Genomic DNA, 21,424 nt, shown 5'->3' on the forward strand with positions numbered 1-21,424 from the left:
TCAGGCTGAAATTTGCTCGAGCTGGACTGTAAAAGTGTGTGCCTTGTCCGCCTTTAGTGACTGCTCTGCAATTAACTACTGCTGCCGGTTACTCCATTAGTTCAAGAGGCAGAGGTCTGTGCAGTGGGTCTAAAGGTTCCAACACTGCTGAGGCCAGGTGGGTGTCAATGTGATTCCACACACTGGAATAGCTTTTTTCAGTTTGCTCATGGAGTAGCATCCATAATTAAAAGATTAAGGTTGCAAAGTCACACTCAAAAGTTATGAAATGTCAGAATTAGAGGTTGCCTGTGCAGCCTCAATTTGACCCCTTGTGTATATTTACTACAATACAATCTAATTACCTGCCTCTTTCAGTTGTGAAGATGTTTGTGAAGCAGTTGGACGCTACAAGCTGAAGTCTGGCATTTAATAACTTCTAAGTACTTGAGTTGTAACCTTAATATTATTTTAATAATTTTTGTAGGTCTTGAGGTTACATAAAGGCTTATTGAGCCATAGCCTATGTTGTGAGGTGTGGAAAGGATCCAATTCACTTTGTTATAATTCCCAAAGGTTTTGTGGTTGAATCTAAATACTTCAGGGATGATATGGAGCAAACATTGGGGTGGAGGCAGCAATATTTGTTAACATACCACGTTAGCAGAACTGAACTGGAAAGAGGGGTAAGGCAAAGACACAAGGCTTGACTTATAGTGTAGTTAGATATTTTGAAACCCATCTCCATTGGAAATGTAGCTACCCCAATCACCAGCATTTTTGCCTCTGGGAAAATAGTCTTTTGACTCAATCATCTCTTCACTTACTAGAAGTGCCTGTGACAGAAACAAGGAATTAGCTTGAAGTGAGGGCAAACCATAACTTACGTGAGTGGTCTTTTGCATGGGAGTAATCTGACTGCAGTGTGACATACTTGTGTAAGGCTCTGTAGAATCTTATTTCATTCCATTTGCCCCACTCATCTTTTCTCGTTTCCTTCTCAGGCAGCTATTTGGTAAAGTGTTGCAGATACAAAGGAAATGCCGTACATAGCTGGAATAAGTAACTTAGTCTATTTGTAATCATTAGAAAATTATCTGACTGCATGGAGTTTGTAAAGTTCAACCTACCACACATCAGCTGAAGACAAACTTATTTCAGTATCTGAATAGGACTCTCTTTTTAAAAACAAGAATATCAATTTGGACCTTATTGACTAGAGGAGGGGTCAGCAACCATCAGCATGCAGCCCACCAGGGTAATCCGCTGGAAGGCCGTGAGACATTTTGTTTACATTGCTGTCCGCAGGCATGATCCCCTATAGCTCCAAGTGGCCATGGTTCACTCTTCCTGCACCTGAATTCTCCATTGGTTACAAAGAGGAGTTCTGCATGAAAATCAGTGGCCTGTTTGGCTCAGGTGTGGTAGGTAAGTAGTTTTCCATTTAGTTGTTCTACATATTGGAAAAGTATTTAACTACAGTAGTTCCCCTAATTAGATCAGGTAACCTCCCTGGCTAACTTGTAACAGTACATATTTTAATTGATATTGCATAGATTCAGGTCTACATCTATTCTTTTTCTAGCATACAAGGAATGAACTACTTTTGCAGTCCTTTTATTTTCCAAAAATCCATTTTATTACTCACTGTTGTACAAAATATTTTTTTAAAAAATGATGACATTAAACAAGATCATGTTTACACAACTAGACAGTTTTTGAAATTACCTAGTTGGAGAGAACAAGTCATTCAAGACAGTAACAATCAGTGAAGTATACATTTTCAAATACTGTGTGCTTAGTGCATATTTTTTATAGTTAAGGTTTTGTTTTAAGATTTATAAATGTTATGGTTTATACAAATTCTCAAATTAGATTAGACAATCTATTTTAAAATTATTTTCCTAGTGTAGGCTATTACCTTCTTTAGCATAAGGTTACCAAATTTAACAGGAACACTACCAGGTAGCTATGGCACCACATTTAGGCTTGGTAGTAACAAAAATACTTTACAAAAATGAATAGTAATGTCAAAGGAAAATGGTTTGCTATTCAAGCAATGCATGCAGCAATGTACAAGTGAAACTGACTCATTTTAATTGAATTGTCCAAGCTGAGTAAAATGAACAAAATAATCAAACAGAATAAATGATGAATGTAAATTAGATTGGTAACATGCTTTTCGCTCCAATACATTCAATTAAGTCACACCAAGGATGAATTTTTTTGGCCCTAATTTTTAAACAGAGTACCACTACTCTGGTGTCTTCTTGAATAATGAAAACAGTCCTGGAATTTTACTTTTTATATTCAGTGTGGGTTTTTTTGTTTGTGGTTACATTTACCATGGACCTTCATAAGTCAAAAAGTCTTTCTTATAGCTGAAAAAAAAAAGATTCTAAAGGGAAGAGGAAATCAAGTCATCTTAAAATATCTACACCTAACATTGACAATACTGTATATGAAAACAGATAAACTAATAATTTCCTTAGGGCCTCATCTTCAGTTGGTGTGAGGACAGCATAGCTCCATTTGCATCAATGGAGATATGCCAATTTACACTGGCTGAGGTCCTGGCCCTTAATATACAAAGAAACTCACTGGGGTGGGTGAGTAGCAAATGCCATCAGGATTTACTTTTATTGTAACAAGATTAGTTCAGAATACCTTGGATCTTATTAAAATCTTTGATCTCTGTGACGGTCTTGCCTTTAGTGTTGGCAGCGGACATTGCTCAGGGTAAATTCAGCTCCACTGCCAAACAGACTACTGATCATCTAGAATACTTTTAACATTTTCATCCTTGTGAAGACTATTTATCACAATTAGATCTTATTAGAAATATTCTGAAGTCTACTTACAGTCTGATAGATAAAATGTTACTTAAAGTGTAAAGCTTTGTATCTACCTTTTGCAGTTCTTTAGACAATTAGGGTTTTGCTCTGACTTGTAACCATGTGTGGAATTCTCATTGTCATCAAATGGCAGTTCTCCATACAGACTCAGAGCAACATGACCCTTTATTGTCATGGATAACTTGTTTTAAAAAAATCATATAATACAGGTTAAAAACAATTTCCATCCTAAGGCATGTGTTTACAGAGCAACTCCTAAAAGCAACATTAAAAAAAAAAAAAAGAAACTTAAGTTTCTCTTTTTTGTATAATACAAGGGAAATTTATTTAATGCACAAAAGAATCTTGAGAGCACAGCAAAGATGAATAATTTACCCAGGATAGCAAATATTAACCAGCTGAAGACTTATTGATTTCAGGAATTGGTGGTTTATATCTTACTATCACAATCATGAGGTCACAATCTTATATACAGTACAGTGTCAAAGTATTTTAAAACTTTAATTGTGCTTGGGCAATACATTTGTTAACTTTCGTCAGGGATCTGTTTATATTTGTACCTGTGAGTAAGTTACAACTCCTCATATTAATAAATAGTAGGATATTTACTGTCCATAACAGTGGGCTTCACACTTAAATTATTCTTGAAAAAAATTCATCAATGCTGTCTGTGTCCAGTTTTATGCTATCTTTTGTGTCACTTCTGCTCACAGAAAGAAATGACTGATTCTATAATATGATTATAAATAAAGTTGTCACTGCCTCCTTTGCCTTGGTCCTTTTTTTTCCCCTCCAGTGACACATACCTAACCTGAATTTTACAGTAGGCATGAGTAGCTATATTGTTTAAAACTTTAGGCAGTATTCACCATCTCTGATGTGGTTATACTGAAGCTCACAAACAGCTGAGGTACAAATTTTATCTAGAACACAATAAGTAATATTCCTGGCAGTCACGAGTTCAAGATATGGGGTCTCTTGTACTGCACTTGCATTACAATAGTTATCCCTATATCCTGAACTCATGTTCTCCAAGCGTATTACTTAAAGTGCTTACATACAATACCTATCTACATCCCTTGGGATAATACGTTTGGTGGGCACTAGTCCAATAGGAGGAAATATACTTTTGAACATTGTTACATATATACAGTACATACTAGTTTGTTTTTCTTTTTGTTTTCCATCCAACAAAGTTTCTTCCAATGTAATCTTCTAGTATCTTAATCTGAAATTTTACTTGTAAAATTAAAAAAAAAGAGTCTTGGATCTCAATTTGTACAGGTAAGACATTAAAACAAGTTATTTTGATATACACTATTTTTTCCTATGAAGAAAAAAAATGAAATAGAGCTTTCCACCTCTCAAGCCAAATAAAAGAAAACTTTGAAGGTGAATACTTAAAATAAGGAATACACTAAGTCTTGTATTAAAAGTAAACACAATAGAAAATATAATGTTAAGTAGAATGCAACATTATTGTATTCACATCATTTTAAAAGAAACACCTAAGATATGAACTTTAAAGCATAGGTAATGAGTACAGGTCAAAAATTATTATGTACTGCAGAATTAATGTAGGATTTACATCCTTATAACAACCCTAAATATATTTTGTAAACCACTTCCCTTAGTAAGAAAAAAAAATACAGAATACCTTCAAGTTTAAAAATATCTATCCTCTGAGAAGCACGAAAATACCATTTATTTACAGATTTCAGTACTCTGATAGGTACACTTATCTCTTTACACATGTTTCTGCTAATGTCCTAAACTTGGGTTCCAACTGATCTAAAAAGTCAAGCACCTCCTCTTCTTGATGATCACTGCAGCAGCCTACAGAACCAGCCAATGATCCTCTTCCTTCATAGTTATACGGGAGGACGTAATCTTCAGAATGCTTATTTTCTTCATTCTGTCTGCACATATACACCTTCTGCATAAAAAGAAAAATATACTATTAGTTTTCTTTAACTGTTATCCTAAACGTATGGCATAAAAATAATTTTTGATTTACCTTTCATTGTTTAATTTTTAATCAGAGTGTGTCCTCTAATGGGTTCCTACATACAAAAAATGCACATGATTGGTCTATATCATTCATACTATAAAAGAAGTATTTAACAAAAATCATTTTCTACTGATCACACACATAATAAAATGTGAAGAAACTGGTTAACCTGTTAAACAATTAAATCCATTTGAAAACAAGATTAAAAGCATGATTTACACAAATACAGCTCTACCAAATTCCATTGATTTACACAAAACCAGCCCTGCCAACAGTCCATTTTGATCAATTTCACAGCCAGAGAGTTTTAAAATTGGTCAATTTCACATTTTCAGACATCTGAAATTTCATGGTGTTGTAATCATGGGGGTCCCAACCCAAAAGGTACCCAGGAGGTGGGTCTGATCTCATTTTCCCCCTCCCTGAGCAGCCGTGCAGGGGATGGACAAGTCCTGTCCCTCCCCAGGCTGGGGCGCTCCCAGTAGCGTGGGAAGATCAGATTTCACAGGGAAGGGCTTATTTCACGGTCCGTGACATGTTTTTCACAGCCAGGAAACTGGCAGGGCCCTATACATAAAACTTGGGTTTTGGTGCATGGTGCACATACATTTTCTAATGTTGCACAGCAATATGTGCACCACATCCAGCATGTGCATCAGGCATTAAATTTTATCTCTTGGAAGCATTTAGATAAAAATCAGTACAATGGACAGTTAGACCAAAAGCAAGTACATCTATGCACATACAGACAGCAGTCACATTCTAAATGGAAAATAACAGTTCTGCTTAAAAACTATTTTGGTGTGTTTCTCTTTGGGGGTAATTGGAGATAGTTAAATGATTGTCTTCGTTTTGCTCAAAGAGTGGTCTAACAATCATCAAAGGGGTGGGGGTGGGGAAGAGAACTGTCGTAAATTCAAATAGTATGATACCTGAGACAAATATCAACATACTTACTTCCCCTAGACGAGAATGCATGAAATTCTGCCATTCTGAGTATGAGTATCTGCCTTGTTCCATCGTGGACTGTCCATATCCCCTGACTGATTCCAGGGTCTGATGTCCTCCTTTGGACATTTCAAAACTCTGTCCCCCAGTTTTTACTTCATGTCCTATTGTGCCCATGCCAACCCCTTGATCACAAGAATTTACAGTTGCAGCTTGTAGAGGAATTATATTTGGATCCTAAAAGCAAAGATAATAGTGGGGGAGGGGGGAAAAATCTTACCAAAATACTTCAGATGTAAATTTTTCTAACAAAAATATTTCCTTTTCTTTATCACCTTTGGTTTTGGACATATCACTTCAAAAGGATACAGGACTTGGAAATGGTCAGTGCTTAAACTGAAATGTCTTATTTTGTGTGCATACAGTATTGTACTGAAACCACTGAGCACTCACTGATGTCGAAAGACATTTGTGCATAAATTATGGGCAGCTGATGTCCTTTAGATGCATATAATTTAGAGAGCCTCCTACAAAGGACCACTTTGGGAAGCAAAAAGCACTCAGATACTTTCATATTACAGATCATTTGCTAGTACGCTATGAAGTTACATAAATAAAATAACATTATTTAGGTTGCAAAGTCAAGCACCAAAAAGTTGCAAAGCCAAATTTATAGTTGCTTATGCAACCTTCATTCTGTTCCCTTGGGCATTTCAGTCTTTGCACTGAATGAAGCTCGAGTCCTGTAGAAAAAATTGTATATGATCACATAATTAAAGACTTCCACAATGCCTAGACACAAGGATGCCTGTGTAACCTTAAATAGGCCATCATAAATCAGACATTTCCTAACTTTTTGAAACCTAAGGAACATTTTAAATGTGATTAACTTTTTAATAGGAAAAAACTGCTACTGTGTGCAACTGTAACACCTCCCTTTACCCCAAAATAATGCTTGATTATGATTTGAATCCAGACGCTTCAGCATGGACTGATATTACCTGAGCAACATTAGGTAGCAGCAGAAGGCTGTTATTCCACAGGGGGGAAATAGACGGAGTCTTGAGGGTAGCTGGGTGTGGAGAGCCCTGGCTCAGTTCTCACCTCCCTTTCACCTCATCCCTCCACTCACACACTTAGTTTGGGGAGCTCCTTCCCTGCATAGTGTCCCAAGAAGGGGAACTAGGCCGGCCTAGTTCCCCTTCTTGGGACACTATGTTCCCCTTCTTGGGGGGGGAATTGGAGGGGAAAAAGGGGAGCCTGGTCAGGTTTTTCTTCTCCTTCCTCCCCACCCCACCCCCCTGACCCTGGGAGGTAGGGGTCTTGCCCCGAGAGGGGGGTCACAGGTTACTGAAACTGTGTCAGGTCAGGGATGAGACCTGGCTCTTTTTCCTATCCCAAAGGTAAGGCTGCTCTGGCAGCTCCTAGGTGTTCCCATGGTGGTAGCAGTGCTGCTACAGCAGCATGAGCCCAGCCTTAGAAGCTTCAGGTGTTTAGTGACTTTGCCATTTTGCAGAATGAATGTTCCCCTTGCAATTCTGTCATTTCCAAACTTGAGTGCTTGATTTTGCAACTTCAAATGTTCTTTTAACCACTTGAGCTAACAGAGTAACTGATAACAGTTACATGCTGTTATCCCCTGTATGGACCAGCCATTAGAAGTGGGAGAGAAAGAGAATTTGCCAGTGGGTTTCTCATATACTTGCTTACAGCAAAGGAATGTGTAAAGACTCAGGATTTCTGGATTTAATTCCAGGTTATGGAGGAGAGTGTGTCCTAGTTATGAGACTCTTCTGTCCAGGTCCCCACAGCCTGTCCGGGTCTTCCTCTACTAAACCCTGACCTCAGGATTTGAGCCCCCTGCTCCTTTTCGTATTTAACCCATCTCTCTATTTAAAAATTAAACCATGCTTTTCAAATGAACAATACATTTACAAATGCATTATCCTAGCTTTTTACTGTTTCACTTACTCACTGATTCACAAATTTGCAAAGGGTCTCCATGTCATACTGTGGTAACTACACTATCTTCATTACATGTTCCTACAGTTAAATAAATAAAAACACAACTCACCATCACCTCTTCTCCTGGTGCTTCTGTGTTTGATATAATTAAGTTCTGATTAGCTAAATCATCAGGCACATGTTTACTCACTGCCCCCGTGCCATAACAGCCACAAAGTGTAATCAGGATTACTACACAAGGGAAAATAAAATGAAAGAGCATCTTGAGTATAAGGTACTGGATTTTATGCGTCTCTGAGAGGAATATGTGCATAGTCCAGTATTGATAAAGTACTTGGATTTGTGTCTGGAGATAAAATACGAAGTGTGATTAGTGACTGGCAAATTTGAAGCCTCTGAATACTCTGGTGTGCAAAAACCAGGGCCGGCTCCAGACCCCCAGCGTGGCAAGCGCGTGCTTGGGGTGGCGTCCCGCGGGAGGGCAGCAGGTGGCTCCGCTGGACCTCCCGCAGACGTGCCTGCGGGAGGTCCACCGGAGCCGCGGGACCAGCGGACCCTCCGCAGGCACGTCTGCGGGAGGTCCACCGGAGCCGCGGGACCAGCGGACCCTCCGCAGGCACGTCCTACATTTATAGGAGATAACGCTGCCTGCTTCTTATTTACAATGCCACTTGAAAGTGAGAACAGACGTTTGCTTGACACTTTTGTAGCCAGCACTGCAAGATATTTACATGCCAGATATGCTAAACATTTGCATGCCCCGTCATGCTTCCGCCACCATTCCAGAGGACATGCTTCCATCCTGATGACACTAGTTAAAAAAGTAATGCATTAATTAAATTTGTGACTGAACTCCTGGGGGGAGAACTGTACATCTCCTGCTTTTTTTTACCCACATTCTGCCATATATTTCATATTATAGCAGTCTTGGATGATGACCCAGCACATGTTCATTTTAAGAATACTTAAAACCCGCAAAGAAGTTACCAATGTGAAATTTCTAAAGATAGATACAGCACTCGGCCCAAGATTTAAAAATCTAAAGTGCCTTCCAAAATCTGAGAGGGACAAGGTGTGGAGCATGGTATCAGAAGTCTTAAAAGACCAACACTCTGATGTGGAAACTACAGAACCCAAACCACCTAAAAAAGAAAAATCAACTATCTGCTGGCATCTGACTCAGATGATGAAAATGAACATGCATCGGTCCACACTGCTTTGGATCGTTATCAGGCAAAACCTGTGATCAGCATGGACGCATGTCCTCAGAATGGTGGTTGAAGCAAGAAGAGACATATGAATATCTTGCGATGCTGGCTAAAACCGTCCCATGCAAATGCCTTTTCTGACTGTCACATGACACTGTAAACAAGAAACAAGCAGCATTATCTCCCACAAGTTCAACTTTCATGATAAAGAGAGTGCACTATAATACTTGTAAAGAGAGAATTGAAAAATACTATTTCTTTATATTATTACAAATATTTATACTAAAAAATCAGAAGTGAGCACTGTACACTGTGTCCTGTTTTGTAATTGAAATCAATATATTTGAAAATGTTTAAATAAATGGTACTCTATTATTAAACAGCACAATTAATCATGATTAATTTTTTTAATTGCTTGACAGCCCTAAAAAATTACTGTACAAAATCCCGACATCAACTCTCCCCCGAGGGAGGAAGAGAGAAGAAAAGAACCACAAGTGACATATTAATTACATTTAACACACTTCTAGAAGTTGCTCAGATACTGTGGTGATGCAGGCCATGTAAGAATCTTAAAAGAAGAGGCAGTGTCAATTTTGAAACACAATCTAGTATCTGATTTTAAAAAGAGAACATTTTGCATTTCACATAAAAGTATCAACATACTTACATAGCAGTAATAGTGATCCCAGAATCATTGCAAGGATGGCCCATACACCAAGAGTAACAGCTGGGTCATTTTGTCGGAGAGTACCACAATCACTTGGAGTAGTACAATCACAATAGTTAACTGTAACCACACTTGTTCCTTGTCTTCCTTTATTATCCCTCACGTTGACAGGAATTTTATATATTCCATATGGAATATCAGTCCTTGGTGAAAGTAATATAGATTTATCTGCAAAAAAGATAAAACAAATCCAACGTTGAATATTAAACAATTGTTACCTTTTCTTTGCAAGTGATGCAAAGGAAATTTCTAAGGCTCCAGCCCTACAAAGGAATCCACGTGGGTGGACTATATCACCTAAATATATAAAGTCCCGCTGAAGCCACCGGTGTATTAAATGAAGTCAATGAGACACTGTACAGGGGTAAGAGACCTCTTCGCAGGATTGGAGCTTAATTCTCTAGCTTTCATTTACTGGATAGGAAAGCAGTTATTCTGTGTGGTACCATACAGTTAAGTTTTTATCACTGACAGGGACAAAAAATAGTTCTAAGATTTACACCCCTTCTCTAAGTATACTTTGTTAATGATTAAGAACAGGAAATGAAACGTGAGAGCTGCATAGTCTTCTTCTGAAGGTCACTAGTAAGAAACTTTGATAGGGTTTGTTATTGTTTGTTTTCAGTTTTATTGATTTAAAATGATATTTGTTTTCACAGTGAATATGCCAGCCAATGCTCCTGATGAAGGGACCTTCTGTTGTCTTTTTTTTCCTATTAAAGAAACAGATGCTAATTAAATCTTCCTCCATTCCCTAACATGTGAACTACCATACTCAGAGGAACAGTCTTGGTTTGGTATCTTTTTTCTGGTGGTGAGTGGCCTTACAGCAAGATGTCTTACAGCAAAATGCCAGGGGGAGACCAAGGGAAGTGGGGAAGTCAGATACCACGAGGAAGCATGAGCAGGAGAGCGCAATAGGGGAGGACTGAGAAAGCAGGATGATCAGCGAGTTACAGGCAAGTCTCATCTTACGCAGGGGTTCCGTTCTGCAGTTAGCGCGTAAAGCGAAAACAGCGTATAGTGAAACACTCATTGAGCTGAATGGTGGGCAGAATTGCCCGCACTACAGATGCAGTTTTTATATTGTTGTTTTTCTTTTTTTTCCCCATTTTTGCTGACCACACAAAGCTGAATTCGCGCATGTTAAATGCTCCTAAGATGCGACTTGCCTGTATCTTAAGTGCCTATACACAAATGCAAGAAGCCTGGGAACAAGCAGGGAGAACTGGAAGTTCTGCCAGTCACAGAATTATATGATAGGAATAACACTTGGTGGGATAACTCACATGACTGGAATACTGTCATGGATGGCTATAAACTGTTCAGGAAGGACAGGCAGGGCAGAAAAGGTGAGGGAGTTGCATTGTATGTAAGAGAGCAGTATGACTGCTCAGAGCTCCAGTATGAAACTTCAGAAATACCTGAGCATCTCTGAATTAAGTTTAGAAGTGTGAGCAACAAGGGTGATGTCGTGGTGGGAGTCTGTTATAGACCATCAGACCAGGGAGATGAGGTGGACGAGGCTTTCTTCAGGCAACTAACAGAAGTTACTAAATCACAGACCTTGGTTCTCATGGGGGGACTTCAATCACCCCAATATCTGCTGGGAGAGCAATACAGTGGTGCACAGACAATCCAGGAAGTTTTTGGAAAGTGTAGAGGACAATTTCCTGGTGCAAGTGCTGGAGGAACCCACTATGGGCAGAGCTTTTCTTGACCTGCTGCTCACAAACGGAAGAATTAGTAGGGGAAGCAAAAGTGGATGGGAACCTTGGAGGCAGTGACCATGAGATAGTCAAGTTCAGGATCCTGACAAAAGGAAGAAAGGAGAGCAGCAGAATACGGACCTTGGACTCCAGAAAAACAGACTGACTCCCTCAGGGAACTGATGGGCACGATCCCCTGGGAGAATAACATTGGGGGCGGGGGGGGGGGGGGAAGGAGTCCAGGAGAGCTGGCTGTATTTTAAAGAATCCTTATTGAGGTTGCAGGAACAAACCATCTCGATGTGCAGAAAAAAGTAAATATGGCAGGCAACCAGCTTGGCTTAACAGTGAAATCCTGGCCAAACCGGACAGTCTCTATGCAAAAGAATAAATGGACACAAATCTGACATCAGGAATCATAACATTCAAAAAACAGTGGGAGAACACTTCAACCTCTCTAACCACTCAGTGACAGACTTGAAGGTGGCAATTTTGCAACAAAAAAACTTCAAAAACAGACTCCAAAGAGAGACTGCTGAACTCGAATTAATATGCAAATTAGATACAATTAACTTAGGTTTAAACAGAGACTGGGAATGGTTGGGTCATTACACTAACTGAATCTATTTCCCTATGTTAAGTTCTCCTCACACCTTCTATGGGTCATCTCAATTATCACTTCAAAAGTTTTTTTTCCTCCTGCTGATGATAGCTCATCTCAATTGATTAGACTCTTCCAGTTGGTATGCGTACTTCCACCTTTTCATGTTCTCTGTATGTATAAATATCTCCTGTCTGTGTGTTCCATTCTATGCATCTGAAGAAGTGACCTGTAGCTCACAAAAGCTCATGCTGAAATAAATTTGTTAGTCTCTAAGGTGCCACAAGTACTCCTGTTCTTTTTGCGGATACAGACTAACATGGCTGCTATTCTGAAACCAGTGAAATCCTTGCTTACAATGAAGCTTACAAGAAGTGGAAGCTTGGATAAATGACAGGGGAGGGGTATAAAGATATTGCTCAGGCATGCAGGGGTGAAATCAGGAAGGCCAAATCACAATTGGAGTTGCAGCTAGCAAGGGATGTTAAGAGTAACAAGAAGGGTTTCTACAGGTATGTTAGCAACAAGATGATGATCAGGGAAAGTGTGGGCCCCTTATTGAATGAGGGAGGCAACCTAGTGACAGAATGTGGAAAAAGCTAATGTACTCAATGCTTTTTTTGCCCATCTTCACAAACAAGATCAGCTTCCAGACTACTACACTGGGCAGCACAGTATGGGGAGGAGGTGACCAGCCCTCTGTGGAGAAAGAAGTGGTTCAGAACTATTTAGAAAAGCTGGATGAGCACAAATAGATGGGGCCAGATGCACTGTATCCAAGGGTGCTAAAGGAGTTGGCGGATGTGATTGCAGAGCCATCGGCTATTATCTTTGAAAACTCATGGCGATCGGGTGAGATCCTGGATGCCTGAAAAATGGCTAATGTAGTGCCCATCTTTAAAAAAAGGGAAGGAAGAGGATCTGGGGAACTACAGGCCAGCCTGCCTCACCTCAGTCCCTGGAAAAAATCATGGAGCAGGTTCTCAAGGAATCAATTTTGAAGCATTTAGAGGAGAGAAAAGTGATCAGGGACAGTCAGCATGGATACACTAAGGGCAAGTCATGCGTGACTAACCTAATTGCCTTCTATGAGGAGATAACTGGCTCTGTGGATGAGGGGAAAGCAGTGGATGTGTTATTCCTTGACTTTAGTAAAGCTTTTGATACTGTCTCCCACAGTATTCTTGCCAGCAAGTTAAAGAAGTATGGGCTGGATGCATGGACTATAGGGTAGATAAAAAGCTGGCTAGATCATCGGGCTCAACGGGTAGTGATCAATGGCACCATGTCTAGTTGGCAGCCAGTATCAAGTGGAGTGCCCCAAGAGTTAGTCCTGGGGCCAGTTTTGTTCAATATCTTCATTAATGATCTGGAGGATGGCATGGACTGCACCCTCAGCAAGTTTGCAGATGACACTAAACTGGGAGGAATGGTAGAGACAGGATACAGAGGGACCTAGACAAATTAGGGGATTGGGCCAAAATAAATCTGATGAGGTTCAACAAGGATAAGTGCAGAGTCCTGCACTTAGGATGGAAGAATGATATGCACTGCTACAGACTCGGAACCAAGTGGCTAGGCAGCAGTTCTGCAGAAAAGGACCTAGGGGTTACAGTGGACAAAAAGCTGGATATGAGTAAACCGTGTCCTTGTTGACAAGAAGGCTAACGCCATTTTGGGCTGTATAATTAGGAGCATTGCCAGCAGATTGAAGGATGTGATCATTCCCCTCTATTTGGCACTGGTGAGGCCTCATCTGGAGTACTGTGTCCAGTTTTGGGCCCCACACTACAAGAAGGATGTGGAAAAATTGGAAAGAGTCCAGTGAAGGGCAACAAAACTGACTAGGGGGCTGGAGCACATGACTTATGAGGAGAGGCTGAGGGAACTGGGATTATTTAGTCTGCAGAAGAGAAGAATGAGGGGGGGATTTGATAGCTGCTTCCAACTACCTGAAAGGGGGTTCCAAAGAGGATGGATCTAGACTGTTCTCAGTGGTAGCAGATGACAGAACAAGGAGTAATGGTCTCAAGTTGCAGTGTGGGAGGTTTAGGTTGGATATTAGGAAAAAACTCTCTCACTGGAAGGGTGGTGAAGCACTGGAATGGGTTACCTAGGCAGGTGGTGAAATCGCCTTCCTTAGAGATTTTTAAGGTCAGGCTTGACAAAGCCCTGGCTGGGATGATTTAGTTGGAGTTGGTCCTGCTTTGAGCAGGGTGTTGGAGTAGATGACTTCCTGGTCCCTTCCAACCCTGATATTCTATGATACAAGAAACCAATATTGGATAACAATGAGTAAGATGCCCACTAGAGAAGTTTCTTCTTAACTCCCACCAGTTACTGGTTGGCTTTACCTTGAGACATGAAAATGTATATCCCTTCTAAAATATTTCAGTTTGTCTAATGAAACTCTAGAAATTTATATTGGATATTTTTAATCACTTTTTAATTCCTCCAAACTCTTGGCCTCATTAATACCTTGTGGCAGTGAGTTTCACATGTTAAAAGGAAATAGATACACAATGCAAAGTTCTTAGTTTTAAATTTGATGCCCCTCAAGGTAACAATGTGATGATTAGGAACAGCATGAAAAGGAGTGTCTAACCACAGTCAAATTTTTGTAGTTATCATGGTACAGGAGAGTTTGAAGGAGGAAGCGTGAAATGGCTTTGAGAATGTTTACGGGGAGCTCCTTGTAGATACGCGAGAAAGAACAAATGTGCTTGGTGGACAGTCTGACAAAATGGGCAACCCTTCCTTATTGGGAGATTGGAGGCAGAAAGAGACATCTCAATAAATGAATAAGATTTATAGGTAGGGTGAGACAGACCAGAAAGGGGCTAAAGTAAAGGGTCTTAAGTGAAGACAAGTAATTTTTGTGTCTGACTCACTGGAGAAGGAGGGAGATGAGAAAAGGGGAAGAAGGAGGAATGGTTGAAATGACAAACTAGGAAAATGATCACTGAGACAGCATTTTGAATGCAATGTTACATTTGTCAAGGCTAGAGAGGAGGATGTTGTAGTAGTTAAGAATGTGGTGAGAGCCTGAACAGGAATTATAAAAGTCTGGGGAGAGAGAGAAAGAGAAAAGGCTGGATCTTACAGATGTTGAGATACAGGAAATAATCAGGGCAAAACACATTTTTTCCAACTGTTTTTGACTAGTTCAAGTATAACATGTTGTACCTTCTAATCCTCCAGCATAACTGTTCATTTTTAAAGAGATATCATATATTTGTGTTAGCAGCTTGGCCATGTCATTCTTAAAAACCATCAGTTTCTGGTGACTTTTGTTATTGTGTTTTTTAGTTTATTCCATCGCCTCCTCTTTTGACACTTTAATCTCATCTTTATCTGAAATGAGTGGGATTCAGATTCTGTGCTGTGCCTCTCAGAAGACACCATCCACCTCTGCACCTTCCTATTTCTGGGTTGATCAAGGTGCCAGCATGGCTCTCAGAGTAGCCCCTGTATCTGCTGTAACTTACAGGAGTTTCCTCACTGTTGCAAAAGGGCTACTCCCAAGCCAGAATAGCTGGAGCAGAGAGCTCTCTGGAGCTCCTCTCCATCTCTTTTCTGTTTGAGGTACTGTCAGCTGGTGGATCTGCAGGAGGACAGCATTGGGCTACAGGTCAGGGGCAATGCTGGACTGTAGAAAGAGTTCTGTTTAGGGGGTTACAAAGGTAGCTTGAATTTGGTCCTAGTTTGGAGTAGGTGGTTCCCTAACTTCTTCATTTGGTGAAGAGCGATGCCAAGAAATGTAGCATTTCTGCCATGTCCTTATTCTCTCTGAAGTGTCCCCTTTACTCTGTTGTAATTCAACAGACCCACCTCCTACAATTTTCTTGCTTCTATTTAAAAATCTTCCAATTTGTTTTCAGATATTTGGCTATTTGCCCTTCAAAATTGGTTTTAGTCCTCTAACTTACAGACTTTTTGCCTGCATTGTTCCTTTTTATTCCTTGGACTTCCATTTTCTGAAGGATATCTTAGGTTAAAATAAACTACCTCTCTATTTGATCATGCTGGTTTCTATCTTGCTTTGCTATTTCCTGTTTGAGGGGTTGCATGCTTTCTGTGACTCTGGTATGGTATGATTCATCTCCAAATACTTATTGTAAGTATGTCAAAAATACAAAAAAGTGGCACAAGTCTGCTTACTGAAAAGATACAATAAATCTGGCAATACTATTAATATTCTTGTTTTTAAAAAAAGAGTGCACAATATTGCATACCATCTTGTTGTACTGTTTGCCATCCTGAATTCATACTCCTGTCAGAAATATCAAATCTGAAAGGTGCAGAATAGGGAGACTCATTAGGAGTGACTGCAGAAATATAAACTGGTTTTCGGTCTCTGCACATTATAAACTCTGTTGGAGTCACGCTGGGGTAATATCTGTCGCAAGCACCTACAGTAGCCAACACTGTTCCAGTACCTGTTTTACCACCTAGAAGACAGAAATAATAATTTCAGTGCTGTTTAACTTTTAATGCTCTCCAAGTTTTAAAACTCTGTGGCTTCATCTAATCCAAGCTAACCCAGGATTTAAAAGTAAAAGCAGACGGGGAGTTTCCCAACTTTTCCCCGAGCTTATAGGAATACTGATTTCCCCTTGGCTGCTGATGTGAGGGCTCAATAGACAGAAGACTGTGACATGAAATCAGGAATGGATGCCTTGCTCAGTAGCCTTTTTTTTTGGGGGGGGGGGGGGAGGCGGAGAGGGGGAGAAGGGGAACCCAGCATTTCTTGGAGCAGGTATAGCAGAATTTGACAAGAGCGCAAAAGATGTTCCAGTTGGTATTCTCTTACTCATCTCAGCACCTGTAAAGAAAAATCTGCTTCTTGCTGCCCCCACCCCCAATCTTTCCAAAAACAAAAGCTGCAAGGAGTAGGGAGACCTGCAACTGGGAGCTTTATCTCCCCTTTAGGGAAGAAAGATGAATTGGGGGAGAGATAGCTCAGTGGTTTGAGCATTAGCCTACTAAACCCAAGGTCGTGAGTTCAGTCCTTGAGGGGGCCATTTAGAGACCTTGGGTAAAAATCTGTTTGGGGATTGGTCCCCCTTTGAGCAGGTGGTTGGACTAGATGACCTCCTGAGATCCCAGCCAACCCTGATATTCTATGAATCATTCATAATAGATTGTATGATAAATCTCTGTCTCAAATGGTCATAAGATCTTTACAAATAGAAGCTATTCCACAGGGTATTTCAAAATCATGTAGGCAAGAATCCTGCCTAGTCGCCAATATCTGTTTTTACATCATTACAGATTCTCCATCCTAATCAAACCTAAATGATGGTGTTTACGGAAGTGGGAGAGTGGTGCACCAGGATTAAGGGGTCAACAGTTCCACATGCTGACGTACTCACACTTTATTTGGCTGGCTATGGTCCTGCTTGGGAATGTGAATTCCTTTCACATACAATTCTTCTATTGTCCCTACTCTTTCCCTTGCATCATCTTGCAGTGATGGGATACAGCAATGCCACATCACCATATAACAGACCTGTGACAACAGCCACCAATGCAAGTAAAATCCTCCTCTTAGCTGAACTGACCCACTGTCAACACCTGAAGTTATCTAGTAACTTCTACAGAAATGACTAGGGCTTACATATGCAGAATGCTGAAGTCAAATTATTTCTTAATGCTTCCTTTTATAGCTATATCTGTTCACTGTTATATACTGCATTTACATTTAGCATCTTAAATTGTAAAATTTGAGTAATCTAATAACATCAAAATTAGTCAAACTTTTTAAGTACAGGTTCTGCTTACAAAGTAATTTGAAGAACTTTAAATTTATTCCTGTTCAGGTTTTAATAGATAAAGGCTAGATCCTGCCACTGGGTCCAATGCAGTTTTGCTTTCAATATGAAATACATGTTTGTAATACCTCTAATAGTACTCACATTGTCACACCAAAATATTTAAGTTTTTGGGCTGAATCACTAAAATTTACCTTGAGAATCTATTAGCTATACTAAGCATTTGGGAAACAAAAAGGGTACTTCATTAGTGTATCTCAATGATGTCTTTTCCTAGGATAAAAAATAGAGAATATGTAATCTTTTAGTTTAATGTTAATTTTCAACTCCAAAATCAGTTTTAGAGTGAGAACCTGATTCTGCAACCCTTAAGCATGATGAGTAGTGCTTACCCTGACTGAGTAACCCCAGATAAAATAGGGACTACTAATCTGAGTAAGTATAATTTATTGCAGAATCTAGCCTTAAGTAGAGTACTGGAGAGGAGAGAACAAATATAGGGGGGGGGGGAACCCCAAAACCAGTAAAGCAAAGTTACTCTTAAAAGTACTCTTAACTTATATGCTTCCCAGTTACACTGCAGGGGATCAAACAGAAGATTAAAAATAAGCTTTACAGGGATTTTGTATTTACAGAATGACATCCTGATTCCACCCACTCCCACCAGCCAACCTCATGGCTGTCTGTGGTACCATCAAGGGGACTGGCGGGGAGGAAGGTTATTTGGGAATAGGGAAGGAAACAAACAAAAAGAGTAAAGTGTTCACCAATGAAAGTATCAGATTTAATATATTTCAAAATAAATATCGAAGATTTTACATGAGAACTAAGCTCTTGTGGAAGTCTGGCCTCAACTGTGAGTGATGGATACTTTTGAAAATCTGGCCCTGAATGCTGTATGCAGTTGCTCAAACTAAAACAGCTACTCCCAGTCCCTGTGAACGATTGTTATTCTTTTCTTCCTATTGGGGGAAGGGAATTACCACTCCCAAAAAAATGCAAAGGTAAAAAGCCTGTCTCCATTACGATTAACTGCAGGTTAAGAGGAAAATAGTTTAATGTGACACAGTTCCATGAATATTTGTGTGCGCACACAAGCATGCGTGATTCATTTATAGACCAAATAGGTTATACATATTCAAACATTTGTACTCACTTTGGTCTACTGCAAGGACTGTAATATTGCACTGCCTGCCTGTCATATCTTTGTCAAAAAGTTTAGCAATTCTGAGCTCGCCTGAGTTTTCATCAATGGTGATCCAGTTGCTTTGGCCAGGTGCTATCCGATAGCTGGTAAAAATAAAAATGTTTAAAAAATAATTGTATAATGCTTATCTCCCCATGTCCCCCCAAATGTTGAACATTTAATAAACCAGTATAATAAAATTATTTATACCGTATGCCTTCACTATTTCCTGTTTCTGGATCCACTGCTAGGTATTTGCCAACCACTGTTCCAACTGCCGCGCATCCATCAATCGTTATAGGTAACAAACACGGTTTGAACACTGGTCCCTCATCATCATCTAGTACAATAACTCTAACAGTACAGATGCCCTGGGCAAGTGCACTTGAATATGGTACTACTACATAAGGTATTTCATTAGATGCAACAATCTCAAGTATCCTCAGATTGGCGGTTTCATAGTCCAATCCCTGTAAAATAAATTTAGGTCTATTAAATTCACCAAAACCTCCTATAAATTTTCTCATCGCAGTTTTTAATAGTAAAGAGAGACAAAGTCAAACATGGTTTTAGAAAAGGACTAATTATTTTGGGTGTCCCACCTAAGAAACCTTAAAAGGGCCTGATTTTCCGGAAGTGCTAAGTACCAGCTTATTTAAGAAAAAGAAGAAGCATCCCTAGAATGACATAAGAAGCACCACAAAACATGGTTATATTTGTAACTCTCTATTGGGCTGCTCTCCACCCCAAGGGCTATGTTAAAAACTAAGTATGTTTATTTCTGTAACTGAGGCCTGGTCAGTCTACGCTTAATTAGATTGCCCTAGCTATACCATTCAGGGCTGTGAACAATTTTGCACCCTGAGTACTCTGTATAGGTTGACCTAACCCCCTAAGAATTCTTCCATCGACCTAGCCTCTTGAAGTGGTGGATTACCTATACTGGTAGAAAAACTCCTTTCATTGATGTACAAAGCATCCACGCTATGGTGCCACAGCTGTGCCGCTGAAGCGTAGACATGCCCTGACTTTCTTCCTAGAATACTTGCTGCCTTTCCTATCTGTTGCCACAAGTCAAGAATTCTTTCCTATTCAAAATGCATGTGTGTGCTTAGTGGAATTCAACAACGGTAAGGGCCTCTGAACTTGTAGCACATGGGATCTAGGCTGTCCTTAATAGCGGATTTCTCACCTTGTAAGCCTCCCATTTATAAACACTAATAGAGATATTAGGTTGCTTTTACACATTCAGAAATACTGATAAACACTGATAAAAAAAACCCCACACACAACTCCCCCCCACATTCTTGAAATGCTTTGATTACCTCACACTTTCCAATATAAAATTCTTCTCTTTAAGAAGACAAATACGATGAAGCCATGTTCCATACAGCAAGTATGGACATTATGGGGAAAGCATAGTGTTAACTCTTAAGTTAAAACAGAATCCAAACTAGCTGTAGCAGAATTGTTAGAAATGTTACCCTGTGTGGGCCAGCAAGTGGATGCTATTAGTCTATTACGACAAGCAATTTCAAGTGAGTTGGTACATTTTGGTCATAGCGGGGTGTTGTGTGTTTAAAAAAAAAAGTCATTTTAAGCCATACCCATGCTTATCTGCACAGAAACAGATTTACAGTTTCCAAGTACATATTAACCTTCTGTGCACCGTGGGAGATACTTATGATTGTTTAAGCGGGGGGAGAAAAAAAAAGCAGATGGTGAAATGAAGACAGAGAGTTTAAGGGTCTTGCCTGGGAGAAATTGTAATCCTCCCTTTGTCTCATATTGCCTGTCTGCAAAATAATACCTATAGAAGAAATCTAACAGACCTGAGCATATACAAGAACTAAGGTGTATACAGCCACAGATAGGCAGAAAGGCAAGAATCATTTATCTACACACTCCAAATTACACAGATAGTTAAGAAACCAAGGTTAAGTGACTGTTTTGAATGGATTACTTAAACACCATGAGTTTCTGTTTCCCATTTGTAAAATATGAGAGGATAATATTTCCTTCCTTCACAGTAATTTTATGAACTGTAGCGAAACATTTGTAAAGAACAATACTGGGTAAGACCAAAGTGTTGTTATTAAGGGTAGCCATTGGCAGAGATAGTATAAGAACTCAGGACTTCCTGGTTTTAAGCCATCACTTAATCCATTAAACTATATGATCTTTTAGAGGAAGACCTCTTAAGAACCTGAGCCAGCCCCCATAGACTTAAATGGAAGAAAGATCAGCACTTAAGAAAACTGGATGTGAACCTGCAAACCTATACATTAGTATTATGCATTCTTTAGGTACTTAGTCTCAATGTACACTTTACAGGCATATCTACATCACATCACAATCTGGACTATGAGGGTAGGGGGCAGGATGTGAATTACAGGGCACTCCAAAGCATTGTGCTGTAACTACTGCATGTAGACCCTGTTGGTGTGAACTAAAAAAA

At 39.7% G+C, this 21,424-nt stretch overlaps 1 protein-coding gene across 2 annotated transcripts in view; it reads right to left on the reverse strand.

The window, feature by feature from the left end:
- Positions 1–1,594: 1,594 nt before the first annotated feature.
- DSC1 (desmocollin 1) overlaps positions 1,595–21,424 on the reverse strand; it is a 40,165-nt gene continuing 20,335 nt past the window's right edge. The window contains exons 10-17 of one of the 2 annotated variants that reach the window (XM_039526798.1): positions 19,177–19,436; positions 18,937–19,070; positions 16,242–16,457; positions 9,637–9,864; positions 7,868–7,989; positions 5,803–6,030; positions 4,852–4,897; positions 4,633–4,770 (exon numbers count right to left, since the gene is read on the reverse strand). In XM_039526798.1, the coding sequence (XP_039382732.1) occupies positions 4,862–4,897; positions 5,803–6,030; positions 7,868–7,989; positions 9,637–9,864; positions 16,242–16,457; positions 18,937–19,070; positions 19,177–19,436 (1,224 nt within the window). In that variant the 3' untranslated portion in view covers positions 4,633–4,770; positions 4,852–4,861. Of the gene's footprint in view, positions 4,771–4,851; positions 4,898–5,802; positions 6,031–7,867; positions 7,990–9,636; positions 9,865–16,241; positions 16,458–18,936; positions 19,071–19,176; positions 19,437–21,424 lie in introns of both variants that reach the window. The other variant, XM_039526797.1, reaches the window with a different exon arrangement.

The sequence above is a fragment of the Mauremys reevesii genome, linkage group 2 (assembly GCF_016161935.1).
Source record: "Mauremys reevesii isolate NIE-2019 linkage group 2, ASM1616193v1, whole genome shotgun sequence".
Taxonomy (NCBI): domain Eukaryota; kingdom Metazoa; phylum Chordata; order Testudines; family Geoemydidae; genus Mauremys; species Mauremys reevesii.